This window comes from Columba livia, chromosome 13, assembly GCF_036013475.1.
Source record: "Columba livia isolate bColLiv1 breed racing homer chromosome 13, bColLiv1.pat.W.v2, whole genome shotgun sequence".
Taxonomy (NCBI): Eukaryota; Metazoa; Chordata; class Aves; order Columbiformes; family Columbidae; genus Columba; species Columba livia.
In genome coordinates this window covers 1,678,173-1,705,887 of record NC_088614.1, presented here as the reverse complement: position 1 = coordinate 1,705,887, position 27,715 = coordinate 1,678,173, and the positions used below count along the sequence as shown (strand labels likewise).

General features: G+C 41.9%; 2 protein-coding genes across 5 annotated transcripts; both read right to left on the bottom strand.

Moving 5' to 3' along the window:
• Positions 1 to 74: 74 nt before the first annotated feature.
• On the bottom strand, positions 75 to 20,666 carry HEATR3 (HEAT repeat containing 3). Of its 3 annotated transcripts, none has more exons than XM_021290813.2 (15): positions 20,524 to 20,666; positions 18,551 to 18,723; positions 17,056 to 17,143; positions 16,005 to 16,117; positions 14,295 to 14,404; positions 13,400 to 13,540; positions 12,587 to 12,870; positions 11,854 to 11,944; positions 8,607 to 8,764; positions 7,544 to 7,626; positions 7,164 to 7,300; positions 4,717 to 4,805; positions 3,784 to 3,927; positions 3,509 to 3,685; positions 75 to 2,582 (listed from the first exon to the last, which is right to left on the bottom strand). In XM_021290813.2, exons 2-15 carry the CDS (start codon positions 18,595 to 18,597, stop codon positions 2,463 to 2,465), a joined length of 1,782 nt encoding a protein of 593 aa, XP_021146488.2. In that variant the 5' UTR covers positions 18,598 to 18,723; positions 20,524 to 20,666; the 3' UTR covers positions 75 to 2,462. The 3 variants fall into 3 exon arrangements, with proteins under 3 accessions (XP_021146488.2, XP_064884696.1, XP_021146489.2); XM_065028624.1 differs by lacking the exon at positions 20,524 to 20,666 and adding an exon at positions 20,119 to 20,285; XM_021290814.2 differs by lacking the exons at positions 18,551 to 18,723; positions 20,524 to 20,666 and adding exons at positions 16,532 to 16,617; positions 16,718 to 16,902.
• On the bottom strand, positions 20,549 to 27,673 carry CNEP1R1 (CTD nuclear envelope phosphatase 1 regulatory subunit 1). 2 transcript variants are annotated; one of them, XR_010465878.1, is made up of 7 exons: positions 27,535 to 27,673; positions 25,234 to 25,305; positions 22,891 to 22,964; positions 22,445 to 22,554; positions 22,252 to 22,306; positions 21,873 to 21,973; positions 20,549 to 20,687 (listed from the first exon to the last, which is right to left on the bottom strand). XR_010465878.1 is itself a non-coding variant. In XM_065028632.1 (6 exons), exons 1-6 carry the CDS (start codon positions 27,557 to 27,559, stop codon positions 21,932 to 21,934), a joined length of 378 nt encoding a protein of 125 aa, XP_064884704.1. In that variant the 5' UTR covers positions 27,560 to 27,672; the 3' UTR covers positions 20,717 to 21,931. The 2 variants fall into 2 exon arrangements, 1 of the variants encoding a protein (XP_064884704.1); XM_065028632.1 differs by lacking the exon at positions 20,549 to 20,687 and having other exon boundaries at positions 20,717 to 21,973; positions 27,535 to 27,672.
• Between the last annotated feature and the right edge of the window lie 42 nt (positions 27,674 to 27,715).

Below are 27,715 nucleotides of genomic sequence, written 5' to 3'. Positions count from 1 at the left end.
TCTGCAACTTTCACATTCATATTTGAAGATGAAACATTTCATTAGTAACTTAAAATAAGACCAAAACCAAACACTAAACAAAAAATAACATACTTTATTGTTCTACCAGCCCCCAGGAACCAGACTCTGACTGCTACACATGATGTCAAATACAAAGTCCCACGTTCGGGACAGAGTAACCCCATAAAACAGAGCAGGCTCTGGACTGAATGACCAAAGAGCAGTTTTGCAGAGAAGGACCTAAGGGTCCTGGTGGACGATAAGCTGAGGAGGAGTCGGCAGCGCAGCTCTGTGGTGATGAAGGCTCACAAATAACGGGCTGCATTAGCAGAAAACCAATTCCTTCCCTCTGTTCAGCACTCGTGAGATCACATCTGGAATACTGTGTCCAGTTTTGGGCCCCCCGGTATAAGAGGCAGCAGGGCAGGCAAAGCAGAAGGGCGCCCGGATGGTCAGAGGGCTGGAGCACAGGAGGACGGGCTGAGGGAGCTGTGTTGGTTCAGCCCGGACGGGAGTGCAATATAATTGTTATTTTCAGCTGCCAGATGGGGGTTATAAGAGGCGGAGACAGATGCTTCTTGTGGCGTGCAAAGGACAAGGGGCACATTTTGCAACAGGGGGAAGTCCTAGTAGGTACAAGGGGAAAAAGAAAAAAAAGTGTTCACAGCAGGGCAGTCAAGCGCTGGAAAAGGCTGCCCAGAGCTGTGGCGTTTCCATCCTCAGACATGCTCAAGGCCTAGCACAACCTATCTGACTCCCAGGTAAGCCTTGCTGTGAGCAGCGGACTGGACTGAGACCTCCAGAGATCCTCGCCAACCTGGATCACCTTACAATTCTATGTGGCACCCAGAAAATGAGAGCCCAACTTTGTGCGTGGATGTCTTTTTAAGTGCTACAAATACTAACATCTCTTATCAGGTTAATATTATCCTATCTGCAGTCACAGCAAGAGTAATTAACATTGGGATTAAAATCCACGCACGGTGCAGTCTGATGCCATAATCCACCTCAACTGCGACACTCCAGCCCTCTTTGCTGCCAGATCCCAGGAGAACCTTCCAGCTGCTCCTCAGGACTTCTCCTGGACTTCTCTAGGCCAGGCTCAATGGCCTCAAGCCCTCCCCGTCCCACACTCACTCGTTTGATCAGCAGGCGTCGCACCACAGCACACACTTCATCCAGCTCCTGCCAAGTAACAGCAATAACAGGACTTCCAGGCAGTAGAGCTGCTTAAACTCGCTTTTTCCCTTTCTCTGTCAGGATTTCATAAAGTCAGCCGTTTGCAAGTTAGCCGGTCAGTCCCTGAGCCTGCTCTCCAACCTAAGAGACTGAAATCTAACAAACCGAGCAAATCTGGGCTTTGTAGTTCCACGCCTAACACCGTGGGCAAAATTTCGCCAAAAACTAGATGCCTGTGCTAAGGCAGCATGGTAAAAGGGAAGAAAAAGGTCCCATTTCAAAAAACAGCATAACAAAATGCTTTGGTGGTTTGTTGTGGGTTTTTTCCCCTTAAAAAACGCATGTGAGAAGATCTCGTTCACGGAAACAGAAACAAAGCTTTAGGTATACGGAAGTTCACATACAATCTTCATGAACCAGCGGCATTTTTTGAAAATAATTTCTGTATTTTACAGCTTAAAAATCTCTATCACAAATATATGAAAAAGGGTATTTTAAGTAATTATAAAGTTACTTTAGATAACACCTCGCTATAAAAAATACTTAATAAGTTTACCACCTCCCTGAATTCAAATTCATCCTGATGTAGAATTACAAGGAAGAAAGTAATTCGGGAGACTTGATTTGCAGAAACACCAATCAAAACAAAGTAAAACCAGGGAGCTGCATATAAGCGTAGGATCCTCTTACACTGATTTCCACAGCAAAAAGCTGTCACACTGAATTCATCATGAATGAATCTGAAACAGGCTTCTCTTTGATCAAGCTCATGAAGTAACAGACAGTAATCTACACGTTCGTCACACGCTCCTCTTGGGAAACTTGCCATAAGTGCCCGTGCAATTCTAAAGACAGGTAAGAGCAAATCCAAACATCCTGCCCCTGCTCAATTCCCTGAAAAACATATTGAGCTTTTACAGTTTTTCTCTTGATCTGCCACATAACCGAGAATATTCTCTAAATTACTTCTTGGTGCAGTTACAGTTTTCTGCCAGGATGCATGAGGGTTTCTGAGCAACGACGGTGGTGCTGTGTACAGACCTCAGGACCACAAGAGCACATTCTTATCACCGCTAACACTGAATTTCAAAGTATGCTGTGTTTTTTTACACTGATGAGAGTTTCATATTGCATCAACCCAGAAGTATAAAAATACTACATGTAAAAAAAATGCAGTATTAACAAAACTGCTCTGCTCAATACATTTTCGAAGTTCAAAACGGTTATATTTTTGGAAAACATTATTCAATAAGGGAAACCTTAGTGTAAAGTTCCTTGATGTTTCAAGTTGGAGTTTTCCCTAGTGTCTCCTGATATGCAATGAATCTTCTCAAATTCATCTTCACATTGTCAAGCACACACAGTTGATCTGTACTATATTGTCCTTTGCCTTCTTTTCGCATCTGTAAAACCAAAAAAAAACATGCTTTACTAATGGAGAACTTTCTCCTTTTAGATCACCTACAGCTTATAGCAATTGTATGTATGTTTTATATCAAGGCGTGCTAGCCATGCCTTGAGAACTCCAACATATTCACATGTGCTCAGGCGGAGCCAGCAATTAGTTCTACAAGCCAATTTACTAGAATACATCTCTGCCTAAATCTAGACCACTACTGGCATGCTATTTCACTCATCAATCTGAAACACTTACTTTCTGTAGCTTTTTCTATGACAGACCTTGCACATCTAATGAACCAAACAGCAGCAGCACTGCCAGGTGTGTATTTAGTGTGTATACTGCTTAGCTTTAAGACTCTGAAAGTCAACCCTCGGTCTTCATCTGACTAAAGAAACAACAAATTGAAGGTCATTCGTTAGTGAAGAAAAATATGTGCTTAAAATGACAGTTTAGAATTTTGGCCTTGTGATTCTTGAAAATATGGAGTACATGATTTATTTAACTAACCAACAGAACAAAAATGTCCCACCTGCAACTACAGCAAGTTAAAACCAAAAGATGTCAATGTAACTTCAGAGGGACTTCTCTCCCACCAGCGTAGCTGTTTTCTCCTCCAGAGACACTTGCAAGATTATTATTTTCTTTTTACAAGGGTTTCAGAACAATATGGTGATTAGGACGTCAATAACACTGAGGTTGCGATGAAGATGCTGCGCTGTTACCTTGACAGTTCCATGAACCGCAAGGGAAGTCTATTTGCTTTCCTCTAAAGCAGAATATCAGGAATTCGATTATTTGTTTTATCTTTCTTGGTCATCTTATAAAGCCATATATTCCTGCTTAATTTTATCTTCTATCAGCCCAAGTGTCAAAATTTTAACCCCCATTGTGTGCTGAGACCCTGAGTTGGCTGCATTTGATGCCTACCCTCATTTTGAACATTGGCTGGAATTCCTTCAGTGCTGGGAGCAACTTGATCTGTACCGCGGCCTTTTCTGCTTCTTTACCATCTGCAAATACATCGAAAAGTGCATCCAAGGCTTCCCCTGCTACGACAAGAGAGGATTCCTTCATAGCGACCTCAAGAAGAAATTTTCCAATCATCTGAAATAAGAGATAAAAATCGATTTTGCCAGCAATGCTTAAGAAAATTGAAGTATCAAAACTGTTGTAGGGTTGCAATGCAAAGTTTGCTTTTTCACCTTTAGTGTTTCAGCTGTATCTTGTCCTTTCGCCAGGACGCTGCCAGAGATTCCAAGGATGCTCACGACGTTCACTCGAACACTGGCGTTGCTGCTGTGAATAGCAGCCTCACATAAAGCCAAGAGCTGCTCGGGAGTCATGCACTGTTTGGCAAGGGGAAAGAAAACAAGGCAGACAGACATACTTACATTTTCATGGATTTCATATTTAAATAATTTGCTTTTACAGAACACAGGCAAATTTGTAACAGAGAAACACAGTCCTGTATTGTGAAAACTACATGAATACCAACAATGCAACTGGCGAGAAAACGGTTAAATTCTCCCTTTCAACTTCTCAAGGTGTTTTTTCCAGAAGATAACCAAGGCTGGTATGAAACTGAAGAGAAAGTTCTGAGACCAAAGGGATTTTCACAGACTTAACTAGCTCAATAGCTATTTCCAAGTCATTACAACTTATAGCATAAAAGCTCATTTTTCAGTTTAAAGCCAGAAAGGACCAGCAGACCATGTAGTATTACAGCTTGTATAACAACTATTGCGCTTCATTCCTAGATTTAGCTCCCTAATTCATGTCCAACCAAGATTCCCAAAGGACAACTAGCTTCAACTAGAAATAAAGAATTCATGTTTCTAGGCACTGAATTACTAAATGTTTGTCATTCTATCCATCTCCTAATGATAACACCCATGCCTTATCACTGTTTTGGTTTTGAAATACCTCTCATCTATTTATGTTAAGGAAGAGATACATACAAAAGTATTCCTGGTCCATGAAAAATATAAAGAATGAACGCTATTAAATCTGTTCTTTCAGTGTTCACAGTCGCTGAAATTTAGCACTTCATTTAAATGTTTTTGTCTCAAAAACTTTGCAGCGCAATCTCACGTGCATTTGAACCTACCGGAGCATTTGAGTTTGAAAGCTCTTACCTGGGAGATGTTCTTTGATGCCATTGTTTGTAGGAGAGCCCTCAGCGCGCTGGTTATGGCTTCCAGGAATTCTGTGTCTGCAAGGAGTTCTGTCCAGGAATTGAACCCAGAGCCAAAAGTTAAACAGGAAGGTGAAGGATACAAGAAGCAAAGAAATACAAATTCTTTAATCCCTTAATTGTTCCTTCAGGTACTACCACAAACAGGAAGAGCTGGATTCTCAGTGCCTGGTCTTTGTAGGCTGTAACCATAGTGATTTGTTTGAATTCAGCTGCTCCTACTTCTCAGGCACGTCCCTGGTTAAGGCACTTGTGTGACCGAACGCGAGGTACAAACCTCGGCCGGCAGCACAGGGAGGTCATAACGCAGCGACTGAGAAAGCTGACTGTGTACTTCAGCTCCTTTACTCTGTCTTCTAAGCAGGCTTTTTAGACACCCAGAACACTGGACTCTTTCCAATTCACGTGAAGAGCGTGTTCTCCAGCGCTTTAATAACCTTTCAGAACTGTATGATTCAAGCACTGCACTATTCTTGTTTAACTACGAATTCATCGATACCAGCCAACATCTTCAGCACACGTTCTGCACTACTTTAAGCTTTTTATTTTCCTCTAACGTGTTCTTATTTTCTGGTCTACTCCAGATGCAGAAACACTCCATTACTTCAAGCGTACCTCTTCCTTTCCCATGTAAGCAACCAGACCTTTAAACCTCTTCTTCACTCTGTAAACCACAGAATTCCTCTAACCACATGTTGGTACGTTACCAACTCTATCTGGCAGCTTCCATTTCATAGCATTTAACTATTAAAACCATAGCCTGTTAAGGAAAATGTATGTAGGTCAGTAAACTAATTTATTAGCACGCTCTGTCTTCATCTAGGGATATACTATTGCAAAGCATGACGTGTAGACCCCGAAATCTTGCGAGTCCTGCTGTTCAAGCATGAGACAACTATTTTATGTGAACTTCCTCGCATATGTCTTCATACTTATTTTCAATTCCTGCATTTCAGTATTTTGAGAACAACGGTCTCAGTAAGTGTTCCCGTGGACCGATCACATGCTTTTAATGGCACTGAGAAATAAGTGTGTTTTGCAGGCAGAAGCGTTTTCAAGCATTAATGCAGTGGCATACTATGCAGCGAGTAAGAACTACATACATCACATTTATGGCTACAAATGACGATGCTTGGAGGAAAGGAAGAAAACGGAGCTTCTCCAGCTTCTAAGAGACAAGAAATGACAAAGCCATGCATATGCTGGATTTCAACTGATCTGTCTTGGGAAAAATGCTTTCTGACAATTTTGAGAGTTGGAAGGCTTTTCCAGCCTCTAAGCATAGCTCTAATTTTTTGAAAAGCCATCAACAGTGACCTTAAAATGAAAACAGATTATCAGAATAGACTGAATGAAGCGGCCTGTCAGGGAACCAGATCATCAACTTGGAACCATTTTTTTTCTCCTTTTTTTGTTGTTTGTCGTTGTATTTTCATCTCAGTTCAGCTTCTCTTGTGTCAGTAACAGAAAGATCATAGCTTAAGTGGCCCAACAGTATTACTGGAATGATGCTGATGTTATGTGTAACACTACAGGAGGCAGCTGGAAATGCTAACTGCTACATATCTACACTAGAGCATCCAATAATACTGACAATACCAGCAGGTCTGTGGGGAAACCTTTACAGTATCGGTATGGAATAACATGCCTTGGAGGAACTACAGTGGATACATTACTGTGTTTACCAGGATATACCTGATTTTCTATAATAGTATTTTTAGAAGAATGAAATTTATCGCCTTCTCCATTGAAATTGAACCACCACCATAACAGGATGTTAAGCAACTTTAATATTTGGTCATAAAAACTTGGCGCATTTTCATATTACTAATATATTTTCAATAAAGCTGTGTGATCATATGCACAAAGCATGTCCCAGAGACAAGGCGGCTGCTGTCTTCCCTACTGTAATAAGCATGTACATTCTGGAGATTTTTGCAACAATCACCTTTGCCATGATTTTGTAAGATTCCTAGAAAAAAATGATGTGAAAGACTGTGCTAGAGACCCTCCTTTTCACATGGCTATTCAGGCAAGTTTGCACATTTAAAATGAAAACATCTCGTCGTCTTCATGGCTTGTCTGATTGATGACAAACTGCTACTGTCACAAATATGACCAAGCAAGCAGTTCTGGTCTCAGAGGATTCAAGCACTAACTTAGTGACTTTCTGCAGGAACACACAGACATGAAGCGTCAAGATGCAATTTGGATAAACACATCAGGATACACTGTTTTGTCAGCACATTTCCAACATGCAGTATCCTTATTTTGAAAGGCCAGAGGGATAAAATTAGTAATAAAACGACATTAAAACTTAACAATGTACGTGGCGACCTTATACCTATATGCAATAGGTCGGCAAGCCCCCCTTACTAACCATCTTACCCGTTTTAGAAAAAACTAGCTGTGAGAGATGCTGTGCAAGGGACTGAAGTGCTGAAGCTCCTCCCAGACAATCCACGTCCGACACCAACAAAATGCTGTGAAGACACGTCAAAGCTCGACACTGCACGGCGTTCAGCCTGGAACAAACACCACATGCGCTTAGCAGAGCTCTTGGAAAACACACGTCAAAAGACAATCTAGAATTAAATAAGGCTGCGATCCAGTGTTCAATTTACACGAACATTTGTATCTAGTCAAAATCGTGTATCGGATCTGCCATTGGCCACATCTTAAAAGTAACCCAAAGATGGGCAATCCTTCTAAGAGTTCTAAACCAACTGAATAGACATGAAAAACAAGAGAGACAATGAAATTCCTACTTTTTAATTAATGGTTTCCAAGACGGATTGTGCATACAGATGTCTAGAGCAACACTGTTCGGAAAAGCAGTTTTTTCAAGAATCTGGGGAGGGGAAAAAGAAAGATTTAGCAATAAAGCTTGGTGTTTGGTTTTTCAGGTGTGTTTGGGGGGGGAAGACTGAAATTTTAGTTTAACATCAAACAGATACTTCAACCTACATATTTCAAAACATTTCAGGTAGCAAGTGTCTCACCTAATAAAAATGTCAGACTCTTCCTCAGTCACCCAATGGTGCAATTATACCTGGGTTTAGCATAGCGTAAGTATCAAACTGTACCGAACAAAAGTGATTTTCTAAGTCTCTGCTATTTTTTTTATTATTTAGACCTTTCTTCTTACAGCTTCTGTTACCAAATTTTCAGCCAGCTGCAAGTCTAAAAGACCTTGCCACGAAACTTAGAACACTTGGTACTGAGTTCAAAAAGCCTTCAATGTTTTCATCTTGCACCTTGATGCTTTGGGTCAGAATTCTATAATACCACACTGCTGAAGTAGCGTAATAACTGATTCAAATGACGAATCTCATCTTCACAACCCTAAATAAGAATGAGCAAAACAGCTCTGAAACAAGAACATTTGAATTCTTGTTTGTGTCAAATATTGTACTTCAGATATTGTGTATAAAACAGGCGGAAAAAGGATCTTGCACTTCTTTGGTGCTGACTGCTGCCATTCACATGCATTACCTTCCACCTCAGTTAATATGGAAATCTGGGACTTCTTTCATGTCCAAATCAAGGAATAACCACCTTTGTGTTTTTGGAAAATAATAATTAAAATAAGCACCAGATTTCTGAAACACGTGATCCTTCTATTCCCACTTAGATGAAGAAATTATTTAGGTCAAGACAGCTCATGTGATGATGCTCCACCTCTAGGCCAAAAAAAGTGAAGCTAAACTGATTTTTATAAAGATATTCTTTTTCTCCAGATAGATTGGGATAACTTGCCTAACCTGGGATACAAACCGGGCAGAAGCAAAAGACTGTACCACGTGTCGGAAATAAAAGGAAAGGCAATACCTTCTTTGGAATGAGGTTGTTCAGAAACGCCGAGTTAACCTCATCAGAGAGGCACAGGGGTGACATTAGCAGCCCACTCCCTTCATTGTACGAGTTTTCCATAAACAAGTCGCTTTCATCACTGCTGGAGAGCTCTTCCCATTCATCATCGGAGGGATCTGAGAACAGAAGACAGACTTGTACACGTAACAGCACTGCTGCAAGGGTATCCTGCTTCTCAATCATCTCTTGCTTTAGGAGTCTTTAATGAAGGCTCTAATGAAATCCACGCAAACCAAGCGCCATCAAGCCACAGTTCTAAATATTATACTGCTTCTGTTTAAGTTGTATTAAAAGAAAAAGTACTTATTTTGTATTCACTCAGGCAACAAGCATTCTTATGAGAGATTCTTCATACACAGGTACTTCACTCTCTGGTATTAACTATGCTTCACTTCAAGATATCAAAAAAGGTGCAGAAGAAACATTTTGTAAAGCATTTACTAATATTTTAAGATTGTACCATTTTACTTTTTGAGCTAGGTTCAAGCATACAAATACAACAGTTTAAGTGAACTTGTTTACTAAGTGCAGTCAGTTTAAGGCACCTGTTTTCTCAGATGCCCTCTGACCAGGCACAAATGGGCCGGATGAAGATGGTGCTGTCTTCACAGCAAGTGAATTAAACTAGGTTTACAGCTACAAACCTGAACTAGGTTAATACTCACAGGATTTACTCTACTACAGATGTGTAAGGGGAGAGGGGCTGAGGTGGTGTTACCTGGGGCACAGCTACTGCAAAGTGAATCATCAGTCCATGGCTCATGGCAGACTCAGCCTGACAAGCACAAGCTACGTCCATCATTTGTATTTAAGCTGATATATCTACATCCGCAGGGTTTACACTGATTTATCTCAATTTGTTTTAAAGCTGGTTACATTTTAACGGGTGCGATACTGGTGTTTACGCAAGTCCTAAGTCTACGGGTAGGAGGGATCCTCCTCACCAAGAGGTGAAAGCTCTGCCTGTGTACGTAGCTCAGGATATTTAACTATGATGAAAAAATATCATAGGATTATAGAATAGTTTGGGTTGGAAGGGACCTTCAAAGCTCATCTAGTCCAACCCCCTGCCATGAACGGGGACATCTTCACCGAGATCAGGTTGCTCAGAAATCGGGGATGAAACAAGTGCCCAAGTAATTTTGTCTGACAGCACCGATTCTCATGAGAACAAAGTACTGCAGTAACTATGCTAACAACCACGTGTTTTCTCTGTGACAAAAGTGAATGACAAATTCATTCACTTAAAATACAGCAAGAAAGGTCTACAGCAGAGGTGTCAAACTGCCTTCAAAGGTCTGGATGTCATTTTAGGACTGTGTAAATGTAGGAGCAGTTACATTTATAAAGTCCTAAAACGACACTCTGTCCTTTGAAGGCAAATGCAAGGCTGATGTGGCCCTCGGTGATCATGAATTTGACACCCCTGGCCTAAGGAAGGCATTTCACCTGCACTGTGCAGCAGCTTAAGAATTTATTTGAAGATGACAACTACTGCTTATCTGATGCAAAGTAACTCATTGGGCTGTGGCAACTTGACCACATGGGCATCTTCTTTTGCCTATAGTAATGTCCAATTAATACGCTAGTGTTAATAGCTTTTGCATGAGAAGACAGTTGTCATTTGTGCATAATCAGCCCACAGCAGCAACAACCACAAAATCAAAGCTGACATCCCACTTTCAGTCTCCTGCTTCTTGAAAAAAAAAAAAAAAAATAATCGACCTGCATCTTTATGAAGCAAAGCAAAATCTCATTTGAAAACTAAATGATACCTATATGAACTGAGCACGCAATTCAGCAACCACAAAGACAACAGTCGTGTGTTTGCAGTGAGCAACTGGAATCTGGAACATCAGCCCGTAACTAAAGTCAGGCTGCTTCTAACGTTCTTGGAAATACAGAAGTATTTCCAAAGGAAATCCTATCTTAACTAGCGCTGGTAACCTACAGACTGGACAGCAATGCTGGGGTCTCATGTCACTGCTGCCAGATGCCACCGGCGCTCAGAAAATCCCAGTTCCTGCCAGCCTGGTGATTTCCCTCAGCTCTGTGGCAAGCTGAGCATTTATGTGAATGCAGCAGAATGGCTAAAGCTATTTTAGTCCTCAAATAACTTCAAAATTAAATGAACAGCTGCCTCTGGATTCCTCCTAATTTCTACAGACTGTGTTTCTTTCTGTCCATGAATGGGTAAAGTATTGAAGTGAAATACAACACAATCAACCTTACATTACGCTGAGTGAATGGCAGAATATGCAGTTTATCCACAAGAGATTTTCCAATTAAAGGGGAGAGCTTATGAATTACAGCTCATTAGATGAGAAATGCAGTTATGAAAGGCACTTCATATTCTAGGTGCAGAATACCCCTGCGCTGCAAGAGAAAAGAAAAATCACCACTGGGAATATCTGGGTATTACTGCAGATTTTATTAGAATCTGAAAGATTTAGTTAGGAAGTTATCTCCTACACAATTACTTTAGCATCAGGCTTACAAACTATACTAGCAATTACAATTTTCAGGTTTTGGAAGACTTTTTTGGGTCGTGGGGTTGTACATTTTACACAGAATTTGAGAATCATTTATTTGTTTTCCTAAGGATTTGGAGAAAAGCTATCAAAACTGAGTATCAGAGTTCATAGAAGATATACTATACTATTTCCTACTGCCCCCGGAGCAACAGCCTTTCTCTCTCCTCCGAAAAAGCACACAAAGGTGGAACTCTGAACAGCCTGAATCCGCACTGCTGCCAGATCTGCATCAAAAGCTCTCTCCTTTCTTTTGCAACGCTTGTAGCTATCAAAACTAAATCAAAACTCGAAGGCTTATCTGCTTAAAAAAATTCATGTCCCAGTCCTGCAATAGGATTCACACCTACACTGTATCAGATGAACATTCAGATGATGCTCTAACTGAACAAAGATTTAGCTGTAATACTTTTTAGGAAATATCTCTTCCGTTGGCACATGTAGTAGCATGCAAAAAAATATGGGAGTGATAGAAATTATTTAAATGAGAAAAATAACCACTTAAATTAGTAATAGAAATTACAATCCAATCTGTCCCCCAGATGAGGGTATGAGCGACAAGTCTATGTGCACTCACCCTTAAAAGCAAAGATCACCAAACAGCAAATTAAACATGTTGTGTTCCAGAAACAAAATGCACCACGACACTTGCAATGGAAGAGATTGCTACAAACCTTCAGTGCAGCACATATTAACAATGATTTCTAGAGCGGTCTGCTGAGCCATCAGTAAGGCTGTCACCTCCTTCAGTTCCCACTTATCAAACTAAAAAAGAAAAATATGAACCAATAAAACATTTCAGCACAATTTAAAGTGCTTGAGCTGTCAGATAAAAATACAATCCGGCCGTTTCCTCTTCTCACCCCTTTGCATTAAAAAAAAAAAGGCAAACAAAACCTATCACCTGTCTGCTGGATGCCTCAGAACAAATTTTCCCTTTAAGAAATGCCACCTGCACTGAAGTTGTAATGGACAAGATTACCTGATGTTAGCTAAAGCCTCAACAGAAACATGTATTTCTGTCACTCATTTAATGTGTGCAATAGTGAAGGCATTCGTTAACCTCTGTGCCACCTCCACTCGTGATGGGATGGTTACACCCATTACAAGTCTCACCCTACGCAGAGATCAGAACTCCTGCACTAGCTACAAGTGTCAGACAAACCCACACCTTCCACCGCAGGAAAAGAATGGAAACGTGCTTTCCTGACGTACCGTACAACTTCCTCACATTTGAACAAGTTGGTTGAAACTCTCCACGCTCAGCTTCGAAGTTTTAGCTAAAATAGTCCAGCTATTTGGATTGGTAACAGCAGTAGGTAGCTACTCTGGCTTAAGGCTCAGGCTAAGCCCAGCCCAACCCTCAGCCCAACGCGCCGGCTGCCCGAGCACCAGCCCCACACTTACTGGAAGTAGGTCTGAAACATCGTTTTCTCTTCCGACTTTCCCTTTCGGTATTTCTTCCATGTTATCATCTTCGCTCAAAACACTGTTGTCTATAACGTCACTCATGTTTTCCTCAGTTTCTGCCTCTACAGCAAGTTTTAACCTTTTTTTTTCAGCTTCATGCATATGAATAATTGTTTCACCAGCGTCTATTGCCAATGCTTCTGAAAATATCTTCAGGATTGCATTAACCATGCTTCCCAGGCTGCCTGGTGGAATGGAATCCTTGATATTCCAGATAGTGCCTAAACACGAGATAGTTGAAATAGAAAATCTGTTAAAATACTCAATTCCCAGCTCTGTGGCAGTCATACATTTTGTAAGGACGCAGCCTCCACTAGTTAAAAACAATCACTGCTTATATTACAGTAAGAATCTTCAAGTCTTTTCTCTACAGACTTGTATTTTTTTTCTGTTTAGCACTTCATACACTAATTTGTAAAAATTAAGCTTATGATGTGGGCATAAGTAAATTTCGGCATGTAAGGAAACACACAATATTTATGACAAGCCATCTTGGTGACATTTTTTACCTGTGATAACAAATCCACACGAGGTAATCATTTTCGAAGGCTTCTCAAAATTAATTTATTACACTCAAAAATCAAAAAATCGCCACATTTAAGCATTTGAGGCGAAAAGAAGAACGTGGAATAGAGAATCTGAGGTAAAAATCTACACCTAAGGTCCAAACAATTCCAATTGTGTCCTTCCCACCCTCCTTTACGTGCCGCGCTCTCCATCACGACGCTACAGACACCCCGAGCACCCTACCTGCTATGAGTGTCCTCAGCAGGACGTGCTTCATTGTGCTCTCCGAACACAACAGCACCGTTTCCAAGACTCGTTGTGCAGAAGCATTGAATGAAGAAAGAAGATCCGGGTTATCTTCCGTCACTGCCTGCAAGCAGTTCGCTGCAGCAAACAACAACAGTAATTAACAAACCCAATAGCGGCTTTCACTCTCCTAATGAGAAAGCATTATCTGTCTGAAAGCTGGAGTGATGAAACACAGACACGGGAGAAAACATTTCACGCTGCATCGTGTAATGGTTCAACACCGTCCTTCATAAACTGTGGTTTTGATTAAAAGATATTCTGTGGCAAACCTGTACATAGAACAGGTGAGTACAGTAGGACACCGGGCATGGGACTACCCCTATTAATTACAGCTGCTCAAAATTCAATTTCTCCATTGTATACCAGCTAGGGAAAACAGCAAAAAATGTTGCAAACACATCCACCTGCAAGACTATTGTAAGACTATCATAACAATGCTACTAATAAAAACATGTTGAACGCAAAAGGAGTTGTTTGGGGTATTTTTAGATAGACTGTGTCCTTTGCTCTACAAATTAAACCCTTCATTACCAAAACCACAGAAAGAAATGAAAGACATAGCCGCCATCTAGAGGTTTCTTTCCACAAATTCTTTCCTCCTGTGTAACCACAAATAAGCCATTCTCCTTTGGACTGAAAACAAGCACTATAGTTATCAGCTTCTGAATGATGTGCTGTTCAGAAAGGAACTCCAAGTCTCCTATTCAGGGTAAAGTTTAAGCAATGCTAAGGCAGGTGCGCTGTGCAAGGGATGTGACAGCAGTGTTACATTCATATGGGAAAGGAAAAAAATACCTTTAAACCCTAATCTTCTCTTTTTACCACTTACCTACTGAAATAGCCAGATCCACATTTGTGGAGAATTTCTTCATGCAATGTAACACAGCTTCCAGACATCCTTCTTTATTGAATATGGACACCGCGGTATTGTTGCATTCACTAATGCATAGAAAAGATTAATAAAACACGTTCCCTAGGCAAAAATTATTGTCACAACATTTTCAGTAACATGTCCTCACTACTACATTTTAAAAACCTACCTAAGAATTACACGTTAGAGCCATCCTTTGTTACCGAGGTTCTGATCAATTCTACAGGGCTTTCCGCAGCGTGGAAGCCTCGAAGCCTTTATCCACAAACCCACAGCAGCACAGCGGCTGCCGCCTTGCGCAACAAAATAGTCATTTACTAGAGAAAATGACCACTCAACATTCAGAAATGCACACTAAGTCAATGATACATGTGACATTTAATTATCTAACGGCGGGGTTTCTGTTTCTTCAAGTTTTGACAGCTATTCTCATTTTTAAACTAATGCATTGATACAAGACAAATTCAAACTAAAAAAGCATGGGAGCTAACTAGCTACCAGGGTCTTCCAAAACTGCCTTTTGAAAATAGTATGGCTCAGCATCAATACCAGCCCCGGTTTTACCAGTACCAAACTCTGCAATGAAGTCAGCAGTTCACGGTCACTGCCACAAAATTCAAAACACAGAAGTGATTTATAGCACACTTAATGATTGTAGTTCCTGTTCCAAAGCACTTCTGTGTACAAACGCGATTAAAAAAATGAACACAAAATGTTGTTCAGAGTTACAAGGGGTCATGTATTCTGTGCAAGGTGCTGAGCAAGCAGTTTCTGTACTGTTCTAGATTCCAACCCCTAAGAAAAAACCAATTCACACATAAGGCCTGAAGCCAGCAGCCACACTGTACGGACAGACATGGAGGCAGCTCCACAGAAACACCGTACAGGACAAAACCAAATTCTGTATGGACCAAAGTGTATAATGATGTGGAGCTGTTGCAAACCAAAGAAAAACAACACAAAATTCAAGGAGAACTTTCAGAACAGGTTTGTATCGCTTCAGTGTTTACAGCCACTTCTGTATTAATAGTGTTGCAATTGCTCTTTCTCTACTCAATGTTTCCAATGTAAACTACTAATTGAACTATTCACATTCTTTCTCATATAATCAAGTAGATTTGTATCAGTGCCTCAGTCACTAAGGGATAGTTTGTCCAAACATTTAATATTAACTTTTGGGATGATCTGCAGAGGGAGGAAGTAATAAAAAAGCTTCTCATATTCCCAGAGCACTGGAGTCCACTGGTCAGAATTTCATTTTCTCCATCTCCCATATCACGATACAGATCTACAGGAACCGCATGCGAGACCCCAGAACCCAAACTGTGCAGGAGACTATGGCAGAACACATTCAGAAACCAATATCAGAATTTAGAATAAACAACCAACAGAAAGAAAACTTTGTCACTGTCCTAAAGCTAACGACTGGCTTTTGCACACTTTTAGAATCCTTCACTTACAAAAGTAATTTACAGTAGAAGATAAACTTGGATTTCAGATCAGATGAAGACTTGCTGTTTATTAAGCAAGGTACACTTAGGAGCAACACAATCAGAAATCAGAATCAGCAACAGAATACATATTTCCATGCAAGGACAGTCTCTCTGCCTCAATTACCGTGCTCTTTTTCAGGAACAATTTAATTTAGCTCTTCTAAAAGGCACTTACCATACATTCCACAGCAAGTTGATAGCCTCATTGGCTATGTCTTCAATATAATTTTTGTTCATCACTCCGCATTTCTTTGGAGAGAGCTGGTTAGCATCCAGTCCAGTGCTACACTACAACCAAACAAGAGAACCAGGGTTGGGAAACTGACAGGCCAAGAGAAAAGCAAACACTTTACACATTAGCAGCAGTGAGTGGTGAGATCTCTCATTAAGTGTTTATTATCACAAAACCTGACTAGTTTCCTATTCTCTATGAGAACTGGGCCACGATGGAACTGAATCATTGATTATTTTTTTTCTCTTGTAGAAAGACTCTTAAAGTACTTGCTTTGCTTTCAATAGTCTTCAGAAGGATTTTTAATAAAGAAATATTTAGCAATTTTAGAACCTGAAATGCTGTTTCTTGCTCACACAGTCTGTACACAATTTTCAACCGTTCTTTCTAATCACAAAGACTAATTCAGCTAATATCTCACTGTGAGTTACAATAATACAATAATATTCTAAAATGTGGAAGAAACATACAGAAAATTATGGCATTGCTCAACGCTGCTCATATAAAGACAGCAGGCGACAGTATTCAATGCAATTTCCAAACTGCACGGCAACACCTGGACCAAACAAAGAATAGGTATTCAGTACAGATTATTCTACACTAGCAGTAACTGCCCAGCTGTACATCCAAGCTTTTTTTTAGACAAAATTGCTTACCAAAAAAGCCTCACTAGAATAATGCTGCGACACAAATGTTGCATCAGGATCTTGACTGACAGAACAGACATGCCTCGACCGACATTCCATGCCCAAAATCTCCAGACTGTTTTCTCAATAGTCATCCTAGGCAGCAAACCTCACCACACGCCCAAGGGAGCAGGTCAGGAGGTGGCTTGAAATCTCTGGAATATTTTTCTTACTATTAAACCTACTGAAACATTATTTTAAAAGATCTATCAAATATTTTATCTTGATAAGAGCTACAAAAATTGAACTATTTTTGAAAATGGAATAACTCAACAGCTGGATCAGTTTTAAAATCAGAATAGACATACCTCTTTCAGAAGCGCAACAAGGGGTGTCATGATGTCTTTCGTCACCATGTCATCACAGACTTCAAATCCTCCACAAGCACTCAGATTTCTGGGTAAAAGAAAATGTCTTGGATCAGATACAATACTTTCCAGGAACGTTCCAAGAAAACATGTATTCGGTACTCTTCTCTGAAGGATATGTTGCTTTCTGTTTTATAAAATCTATCTGCTTCACCAGTAACTTTAGTCTTCCACCTTCCTAACACAATAACTTTGGTGGCAGAAGAAAAATAATTCATGCAACTAGGAAGCTTATCTGTACTCAAACATGAATTCTGTTGGGAGTTACTCAGTATAAGATACAACATGAATGTTAAAAAGTATTAGTATTACATGTTTGTACAAATAAAGCAACCTGTAGGTAGGACCTGGGGCTCCTGGGGACAGCAGGGTGACCATGAGCCAGCACTGGGCCAATGGTACCTGGGGTGGGTTAGAAGGGGGTGGTCAGTAGGTCAGAGAGGTTCTCCTGCCCCTCTGCTCTGCCCTGGGGAGACCACACCTGGAATATTGTGTCCAGTTGTGGCCCCTCAGTTCCAGCAGGACAGGGAACTGCTGGAGAGAGTCCAGCGCAGCCACCAAGATGCTGAAGGGAGTGGAGCATCTCCCGTGTGAGGAAAGGCTGAGGGAGCTGGGGCTCTGGAGCTGGACAAGAGGAGACTGAGGGGAGACTCATTCCTGGGGATCAATATGGAAAGGGGCAGTGTCAGGAGGATGGAGCCAGGCTCTTCTGGTGACAACCAGTGACAGGACAAGGGGCAATGGGTGCAAACTGGAACACAAGAGGTTCCACTGAAAGGTGAGAAGCAACTTGTTTGGGGTGAGGGTGGCAGAGCCTGGCCCAGGCTGCCCAGGGAGGTTGTGGAGTCTCCTTCTGTGCAGACATTCCAACCCGCCTGGACACCTTCCTGTGTAACCTCATCTGGGTGTTCCTGCTCCATGGGGGGATTGCACTGGATGAGCTTTCCAGGCCCCTTAAAATCCCTGATATTCTGTGATTCTGTTAATGCAGAATACCAACGCAAAGTGACGCTGTTTAATATTTACAAGTTTCTCAAAAAGCCAGCTATGTGCATTCTCTAACTAACCCAAGGCTCCCACAGTGATATCAAGACACAAAATGCCATACTAACAGCATGCAGATTCTCTGTATTTCTTCATAGTACTGGTGGTTTGGTTTTTTTGGTTGGTTTGTTTGTTTTCCTAACATAAGGATAGAAAGCAGTGCATTCCACAGATAAAACAGTAGTAACTAACTTAAATCCTGCTCCTGATTGAAGTCTCAGGGCAGCCTACTGGAGCAAGAAAAGCCGCTCTCTCAGGGCCTTCAATGGAGCCACACATACGCAAAACAGAGTTGAAGCAAGAGAGGTTGGCACTCAAGTTCACAGCTTTTCACAGCAAAACCCCACTCTTTTCTTTACCACTCTAACTCTGAATATTAACAATCGCTTACCGGAGAGCGCCGGCAGCCGTCTCGCGAACAGCTAAGCTGTGATCCATCAGCAGTGGTCCTAAGCACCGGACGACATCTCTCTGCAGAAAGGCTGGGATAACGTGCTGCTGCTGCAACAGCTTGGAAATACTGGCACAGGCAAACTCTCTCACTTCAGCACTCGGGTGCTGCAGCTGGGAGACACAAACAGGGCAGGTTAGAGGGGAGGGAAATGGTAGCTCCAAGTTTTTATTGAGTGAAAAAAATGATCTGCCTTTTGATTTGCAGGCCTGGCACTGTAGCTGCTGTTTTACTGCTCCTGAATGGAACCAAGAGCTTCTAATTTCTGTGGAAGTTTATAATTCTTTGCCTGGGCTATGTGTGTTGACTATGTGACTAGATAGATACCATTCTGAGTGTTGGACAAGAGAGCCATAGTTCAAACACAGATTTTACACTAGCTGGCCCTGGTGAGACCTCATATCTACTTTTGATTACCAACCTTAAAGCAAAATGGGGGGAAATACCATCAAGGAAGTATAAGAGACATAACATATGCTGCCATAAAGAACAACTCAATAACGAATAAAAACCAAACCTGATAGCCTTCAGACTAAAAACATCTGCTTAAAGACATGGAAAAAGTGTTCTCTGTGTCCACAAGACAACACTGACTTGACCCGTAACAGAGGTTTAGGTGAGATGTAAGAATTGCAAACCATAAAGATAATAAAGCAGCAGAAGTGCCTATCCTGCAAAGTCATGGTGTTCATTGATATTGTAACAGAAAAGACAAGCATCTGCTGCAGAGCAGAGTGGGAAAGAGTGGTACATCAGACCCTGCCCCACTGAAACTGACGGAGGTCTCGCAGTTCATCCTCACCTGTGCATTTCAGCATTTTTTTCACTTTTTTTTTTTTTAGGATTGAGTAGGTTAGTCCAGAAGAATAATCAAGCAGTTATGAGTTCAATGATTTCAGTTAGGTGAAGTGAACAAAGGGCATTTATTTACTTAAAGGAAAACTTTACTTGTGATACTTAAGTCATGTGGGCAGGAAGAGCTTTAAACTACTTTTTATCTGTGATACTTAAATCAACACCAGGAATGTGGCCAACAAGTGGCCAAACCCAGTCATCTTCAACATTTTCTGTCAGTTATTGTTTACTTGTAGATACTGGGCTCATCGCTCCGTAGAAGAGCCCTCCACCGGGCAAACTGGACCCAAGCAGCCCCAGAACCGGGCCGGGGGCTCAGAGCAGCCCCTGCCCCGCCCCAGCCCCTCCGAACGGCTCAGGAAGCAGAACGGGAGCCCGGGCGGGTGCGGGGAGAGCGGAGCCGCCGCCCCGCCCCGCCGAGCCGCCCGCGGGCGCAGCCGTGACGCGGAGAAGCGACGCGGCGGCAGCGGCTGCAGGGCCGCCCCGCACCGCCCCTTCCCCGCCGGGGAGGACCGAGACCTCACCGCTCCCCTCAGCGGCGGCACAGCCCCACCGCGTCGCGTCCCGGCGCTGCCCCGCTCCCGCCGGCTCCGAACGGCGATCGTACCGACCCCGCCCTCCTCCCCCGGCCGGCGGCCGCTTCCCGCCCGCACCTTCTCCAGCAGCTCCGCGGCCGGCTCGTCCTCGGGGTCCCCCTCCCCGTCGCGGCGCTGCTCGGGGCCGGCGGGGGAGAAGGGGGCTCTGCGGAACCGCCGCGCCCGGCTCTTGCCCATGGCTCCGCGGCCGCCGCTCGGCGCCGGCGCACCCACGTGTGCAGCCCCGCGCAGGCGCAGCCGCGGCCCCGCCCCGCCCCCGCCCGCACCGGGGCACAGGACGGCACCGTCGGCCCCGCACACCGGCCCGAAAGCACTGAGACCCACGCAGGCCTGCGAGCCGGGCAGCTGCAGCCACCGCCGCGTGTTCGAGGACACGATCGCGTCACTCCGGGTGTTTCCCCAGGTCAAAAATCCCAACGAACGTAAATGTCGAGTGCAAGAGTTTCCTCTAACAGCACTTACAGAGGCGGGATTGACCTGGAGGATGGGAAACTGGAAGGACTTTCTCTCTGGTGTCAGTATCTTAGATTATAAGAACCACATCAAATACAGGAAAGGCTGGTCCGGTATGAAAGTTACAGACTTCAGCTATAAACTTGTGAAGGTCTTCAGTGTTCATTTGAGATCTGCATTTGCACAGTACAAAAAAATAACATCTGTTTATACAAAGAATTTATTTTATACATATTTACCTACAAAATATACAGCAGTTAAAAGTAATGGATGGGCAGAAGACTTACTGGAAAAACCACAGGAGACAATTGTTAATGTCTCAACTCAAAGTTCTATCAGCAGGCTGCCTTTAAAAGCCAGTCTGCCTTGTACTCGGAGTTACCTAAGTTGCAAAAGCTTTGCAGTTTTAGTCAATTAAAGAGTTTGAAACAATTAAAAAGGCACCTTAACTCAAAACTCTTTACAACTGCAGCTATTTAAAAGTTAGACCTCATGTATATAACATCCATGCCTTGTTTTTAACACTCTGAATAAGAGATTTTGTTATTTTATTGTGGCACTCTTTGTATCTTCTTCACCAATGCAGTTATACGTTTGCAGTACTAGTTTCATATTCAGACTACCACAGCATAAAAACCCACACAGAATGGTCATGTGGAGTTCAGATACAGTACAACCTTATAATCGGGAAGATACAGGCATATTTAAGACAATTTTTAAAATAGTAAAATCTTAAAAGAGCGGTGTTGTGAACCAGATCAAACAAGGAGCTACATGTGACCACAATGAAAGTGGCTGGTGCACTATATATACAATTGGACAAATGTGATCCTTGATACATTTGCAAAGTTCTTAAGAAGAAAACCAGTTTTCTCCAGCACGGACAGTCTCTGCAAGCCTTTTAACCCATTCCAAACAGAGTGGCCAGGAGACGAGGACAGCTGTAATGAGGAAGTGTGCTAATAAAACATCGTGGGAATGGTGAGTGTTCAATACTGTTCATGAAAAGAAAACAAATCCATACAGCAAATATTACTTCTTTTCCTGAACGTTGGCATCGATCTGCTATTTACAACAGTTTACAAAGACACAACACAAATGAGGTCTGATTTTCAAGTTCAACTTCATAGCCGATTAACATACTTCACCTGTATGTTCCATTCTAGCTGAAGTAAAAAAGTGACACTAATACTGAAAAAGAGGTAATCAGAAGTAGCAAAAGCACTGATAATGTGGTAACAAAGAATTTGGATAAATAGTCAAGAAAGTAATATTGCACACTTTCACTGTCAACTGTGTAAGACTTTCACTCCCAGGCAGTGACAACCAGTCCTGTTGGTTTTTTGCTGTCACACTACCTCAAAAAGGGTCATTTTTGGTTTCCATGGCAGTGGAAAAAACTGAAGGAAGACAGCCCTTATTGAACATGAGGCCTAGGTTTCAAAATTAATTTTCCAGTCTGCAAGACAGAAAAAGAAAAATAAAGTTTAGATCCTGAAAGCTGAGCCCAACAATTGCACTTCACGTTGAATTTTACAGGCTAAGTTTAAAATGACACACAGAACAATACCAACTATTCTGCATTCCGGTTTTACAGACACACAGAATTTGTTAAGGTGTATACAAGTGCTGTTCAGAGGGAAAACAAACAAACATACACATAAAACTGTACGCCTTTTCAAAATATCTGAATTTTTTCAAAAAACAAGGTTTAGTCAATGAACCACTGGTACTTACATCATCACAGGACATATTATATTCTGCCAAAACAGTTCGACATCGGGCCGCTATACTGTGTGGGCTGTGTCAAGGAAGGCAACTAACACTTGGGCACAGAGCAAGTCAAAAGTGAAAAGGCAATATCAGCACAGGCTTCAATAACAGCAGTAACTACAGCGCTTTTAACCCGACAGCCATGATGGAAGGATACATTGATGGCGCCACCACTCTTTTATGAATTCCAGCAAAGAACAAGCCTATTAGGGTAATACAGCTAATTGTGAAAAATGGGTGATTCCAAAGTGATGTGAAAAATGACACCTAGGAGAGAAATCAGATTAGTCCCACTAGATACCTTCTAAAACATTAAAAAATTGCTGCCTAGTTCATTTCATTAAAAAATAAGAATACTGCTTCTAGCCATTTCTAAGTATTTGTGAACGATTCCCCAGCTAAACATTCAAGGTGTAGCGTTCTGGGAGGCATTGTCCCAGGACACACTCCACAACAATTCCAGACAGCTCGAGAGCTTAACTAAAACTGATCTCTCAGTTTCACTGCAAAACCCCCTTTTGCCTTTTCGTTTTCAAGATACTGTACCACTTGGCTGCAACACCAAGCTATGACACAGACATTTGGGACTAGCACGATCTTTACCTTTTGTGTCTCCGGGTCTATCAACCAGTTCCAAGCACCAGTAGCTGTGCAGACTGATACCACTATCAGAATCACTGATAAAGCAGAGAATGAGAGTCAGAAACAGTGTAACTCCTATTAAAAAGCAGTTATTTTTTAGCAGTAGCTCTTAAATATTTATTTCTTCACCCACTTTTGAGAGAGGAAAAGCTTCTACTTGGAAGGTAGAAATTAAAACAGGCAAAGAAACCGCTATTATGTGAAACCATAAAGATTCCGCACATGTTTCCTGGACAGGACAAGTAGGTACCAAAATCTAAATTCTGTAAAGTAAAAACACCATGATGCTTTGAAGAAATGAAAGTTTCTAAAATAACATGGTTAGCAAAAATATGAGTTGGAAGATTGGAGCAAGAGTTGTACCAAATACTCAGTATGTTATTTGAGCTTATGCAGTCGGGGCAACAGAAATGCAGCATCATTAAATCGCAGAGTAGACCTAAAGCTTCTGTCCCCACAAGAAAAGCCTGAGGCATTAGCAGCAGCACTTTCACTAGCACGTCGAGGTTATGTTATGCTCCCCACCCCAATCAACACGATTACAAGCAAGAAAAATTGACATAGATAAAAAACCCACAAAACTTAAATGGGAATCTGAAGGCATGTTAGCATTAGCACGTGAAGATTAACAAAAACCTCTGCACATCCAGAATGGCTTAGGGAGAATTTATCAACTGGCTCTAAATGAATAATGCTAGATACATATTAGAGTAACTGGATTGATTGTCAGAGACTACAAAAGGTTAGGGAATGGGTGTTGATGGAAAAAGGAAAGAGAACAAATCTGAAGATAGAGAAAGCTCACATTCTATTGCACACCCATTAAGCCTAGCAGCTTTCACTGAACATTTGGCAGTTCTGAGCGTTTTCTGTAGACTCTGAAGTTCCGGATGCAAATAAAGTCCTTTATTGATTGTGGAGGGAGAAGGAAAACAAAGAACGGCACACACAAAAATAAGAGAAGACCCAGAGTTACCAGTCTTTAGGATCAGAGGAAAGAAACTGAAAACAAACCCCAGATATTAATGAAATGCTAATTTCAGGTTTGTAAGACTGTTATAATTTATTATAGAGTTGCATATTCCTTATTGATATTACAATATTAAAAAAAGTAACCCTAACAAGTTGTTTTCAAAAGAAAGTTGGAAAAGATCCATCAAAAGCATAGAACTTCTCTATATAAATACTTGTTTTTTTTCCAGGATAACAGGAGGAAAAGTTAACATTGGGTTAAATGCCCCATTATAATTAAAGTTAAAAGTCCCTTTTCTAAATGAATTACAAAACTAGCAAAACAAGCAGCGGAAAAAGTTAGCTCATGAACACAATAAGCAAATTTCATTTAAATGTGCTTAGAAGTTTCCAGGTTTTGTTGTTGTTGTTGTTTGGTGGTTTGTTTGATTTGGTTTGTTTTACTTATATCTGACAGTAAATAGCAATTCTGGAAGCTAAATACATTCCTATAGTAGGTGTGCACAAGTTGCACAGATCTGCTTAGAAATATCTGCTTTCCTCCCAACTGCTGTGAAACAAGGGGCTGGGAGTGGTGGTTGGTTGTGGTTTGGGGTGGGGTGTTTGTTTGTTTGTTTTTGCTTTTTAAGTTTTTGATTTTTAGCCACTCCCTCAGTTCCTTCATTTGAGATTAATCCCTTGGCTTCTCAAGAGAAAGATGCTCTTTTAGATGGTCTAAAAAGCATCTGTATTCTTCGAGTATGGAAACCTCAGTGGAATCTTAGAACAAAAAAAGCAGTCTCTTTCTAACACAGATGTCAATGTTGGCAGCGAATCTGTGGTATTTTTTGCCTTCCCCCCTCTTTCAAACTTTCCTGTTAGAACAGAGATCAAGACGTATTCTGCCCTTAAGGCACACTGCTGGAACATTTTCATCTTCAATTTTATAGGGACTATATTACCCAATCGTATTTAGTTCAAGTAACTATAGTGACTGTCTGGGAAGTCTGAGCCTTCAAAAAAAAAAAAAACCCAAAAAAAGCCCCCCCAAACCAAAATACCACATAAACCAAACCATAATAAATACAACAACTTACTATCTCAACTATTTCCAGAATAATGCAGTCTTGAGCCAATTCAATCTTTATCTCATTTTTCCTACTCACGTTAAAGTATTAATTTGGTATCTTTTATCATCTTGTTGCAGAGTGTTTGAATATATGGCACAGAAATTTTAAAGACAGTTTAAGCACAGATTTTTGTTTAGGCAAACATAAATCAAAGATGCACATTGGTAAATCTAAAAAGCTTGAAAGAGAGAATCCTGCGTATGCCTTGGAAAAACAAACTTACTTCTCCAACGTCCTGTAGCTGGTTGCAAACAGGCAATATATTCAGTAAGTCTTCTTTCAAAAGCTTTGAGATCTGGGAAGGATGTATATCAGGCATAATTAGATCTTCATCTATTGAGTCAAATTTTAATGTAGAAGATAAAAGGAATGAACATTTTCCCTGTGCACACCCATTTCTCAAATAGGCAGAGAAAACCGATGCAATGATCATTTAGATGCAATAAAAGCACTGTCAAAGCAGCTTCACACAATTTTAGCTAAAAAATACAATGATGGAGTTATGCTAAATGCAAGAAACTCCCACTTACAGAAAAGAAAATCTATAATAGCTGAGAAATCATTTTAGACATCTTTAAAAACACTGAGAGTTAGATCTAGAATAGGTTAAATAGCCCCTCCGCACAGAATAAAGTATCATATTTTGGAGTATTAAGTACATCAGGAGACCATTAAGTTCTATTATATATAAAATAGTAATAAAAACAGTTTAAAAAAACCAAACACACAAAAAAAACCCAAGTTGGTCATTTGACAGCTATTCAAGTAATTTTTTGTATTATACAAAGTTTTAACGCCATGATATACATATATATACACACATAAAAAACCACAGCAAACACTAGCCCAACTATTTTTTTTGCCTCTGGATAGGCCTTTCTACTCATTGCCATCATTCTCCCATGGTATTTCCATTGAAATTGCTGTTAAATACTGAGCAGCATTTCAGTTCATACTCTTAATTTGTCTAAAAACAAAAAAAACCCAGACCTTAGCCAAACTCCCAATGTTTGTCTACAAGGAGCTGTTTCACCCGAAGTCTATGTTAGATTTAAGCTCCTGTTCAACAAGGCCAACATTTGACAACATTCCAGTCAAAGCCAGAATTCTCCCTGGAGTTTTTATTAGCATAAACTTAACTTTCAGCTAAAGCGTTTCAGTTAGCATCAATCTAGATTTTTTTCTCCCTGTTGCTAAATTATTTACCGTAATAAAGCAATTAGAGAATAAGATTATAAAAATATACCTATTATTATAATTACTAAGGTAGTTTTCTAAACTGTAAATTCACTCCTAAGTGGTTTGCAGGTGAATTCACAAGGGGAAGATTACAGCATCTTGACTTCAGCCACAGAACAGTTAACTAGTCTTAATTACTGCCAGCAGCCTGGTAGCTATGGCCTGTCCTCCACCTCCCATCTGAGGAAGCTAAGCCACTGCCAGCAATTAAAGCTAATTAACCATTCCCTGACTAGCATAAACCCCTGACTACTCACTGAAATGAGAGGGGGAAGATGAGGCATCCCATAAAAACCTGCTACTTGAGAAAAAGCACCCTGGAGGCATAAAATTAAGCTATTGATAACACAGCTCTAAAGAAAACACATAATGTAGACAGCGTTACAATAAAAACAGATAAAAAAAAATCCTTCAGAAGTCAGGAATTTAAACGCATCTTTGGATATCCATGTTCTAAACTTTCTCTGAGTTTATCACTTTGGCAGCTGTAACTAGCACGGCGCATTTCTTAAATGCCTACAGCTTGTACAGACATAGCAACAAAGCCGTGACAACACCGGACTATCGCTGCTGTTGACGAGCCTCTGGTGTCTGCTACAGAACACCCGCTGAGTCTGAGACACTGATGCATTTTAAAAGTCTTTACCGGTCTTATCTTCTGACATTAAAAACTCCTTTCAGGATTTTCACACCCTGCAAACCGTAACTTCATAGACCTTGTAACCCAAACCATCGATGTTGGCAGACAAGAGAGGGCTATTCGAGGCCACGTTCTTCAAAAGCCACAGAAGCCCTAACGCCTAGTGCGTTAGATGGGACTCACACCCCAATGAAACACATTTCGCGTAAAACCCCACGAGTGGAGAAGCAGTAGCAGCAGCACAAGCGGATTTTAACGAGCGAAAGCCTTGCTGAGAAGAGGCAGCGACAGACGAGGCCCATGGGGCAGCTCCTCCCCAGAGGGCGGCGGGCGGGCCCACACACGGACCCCCAGCACAGGCCTCCCCTCGGGGCGGCCGGAGGGCAGCAGCCGTCCGGCCCCGCGGTGGAGGCGGCTCCGCAGACCCCGCCCCAGCTCGCCTGTCCGGGCCAAGCAGGAACGCCGGGAGTGCAGCGGGGCGGGAGCCGAGGCCTCCCGAGGCCGCTTCACCCCCTCAGGGCCGCGCCGCGGCAGGGCCCGCTTCAGAGTGAGGAGGCAGCGCGCTCAGGCAACCCACCCACGGGGGCGAGAGGTCCCGGCGCGCCGAAGCGGCGGGTCCGTGCTGGCTACGAGCCGTGCACTCACCCTCAGCCTGGTCCAGGGAGTTCATGGCGGGCGGAGGCAGCAGCACCGGCCGCGCCCCTTACCGGCCGCCCGCCGCTCAGCCCGCCCCACACACCTACCAGGCCCCGCCCCCCGCAACAACGCCGCGCCCTACTGGCCAGCCGCCCACTCACAGCACTCCTCTCAGCAAGCACAATCCGCA

Excerpts from the sequence above, each read along its gene's own strand:
- HEATR3 (XM_065028624.1), bottom strand. The coding sequence starts at position 20,238 with ATGGGCAAGAGCCGGGCGCGGCGGTTCCGCAGAGCCCCCTTCTCCCCC. Across the intron at positions 11,945-12,586 it reads ATGTTTCAGACCTACTTCCA|TTTGATAAGTGGGAACTGAA; the intron begins GTAAGTGTGGGG and ends TTTCTTTTTTAG. Across the intron at positions 4,806-7,163 it reads GCTAGTTTTTTCTAAAACGG|AACTCCTTGCAGACACAGAA; the intron begins GTAAGATGGTTA and ends ATTCCTGGACAG.
- CNEP1R1 (XM_065028632.1), bottom strand. The coding sequence starts at position 27,559 with ATGAACTCCCTGGACCAGGCTGAGG. Across the intron at positions 25,306-27,534 it reads CTCCCTGGACCAGGCTGAGG|ATCTCAAAGCTTTTGAAAGA; the intron begins GTGAGTGCACGG and ends CATCCTTCCCAG. Across the intron at positions 22,307-22,444 it reads AGAGTGGTGGCGCCATCAAT|TATAGCGGCCCGATGTCGAA; the intron begins GTATCCTTCCAT and ends CAGCCCACACAG.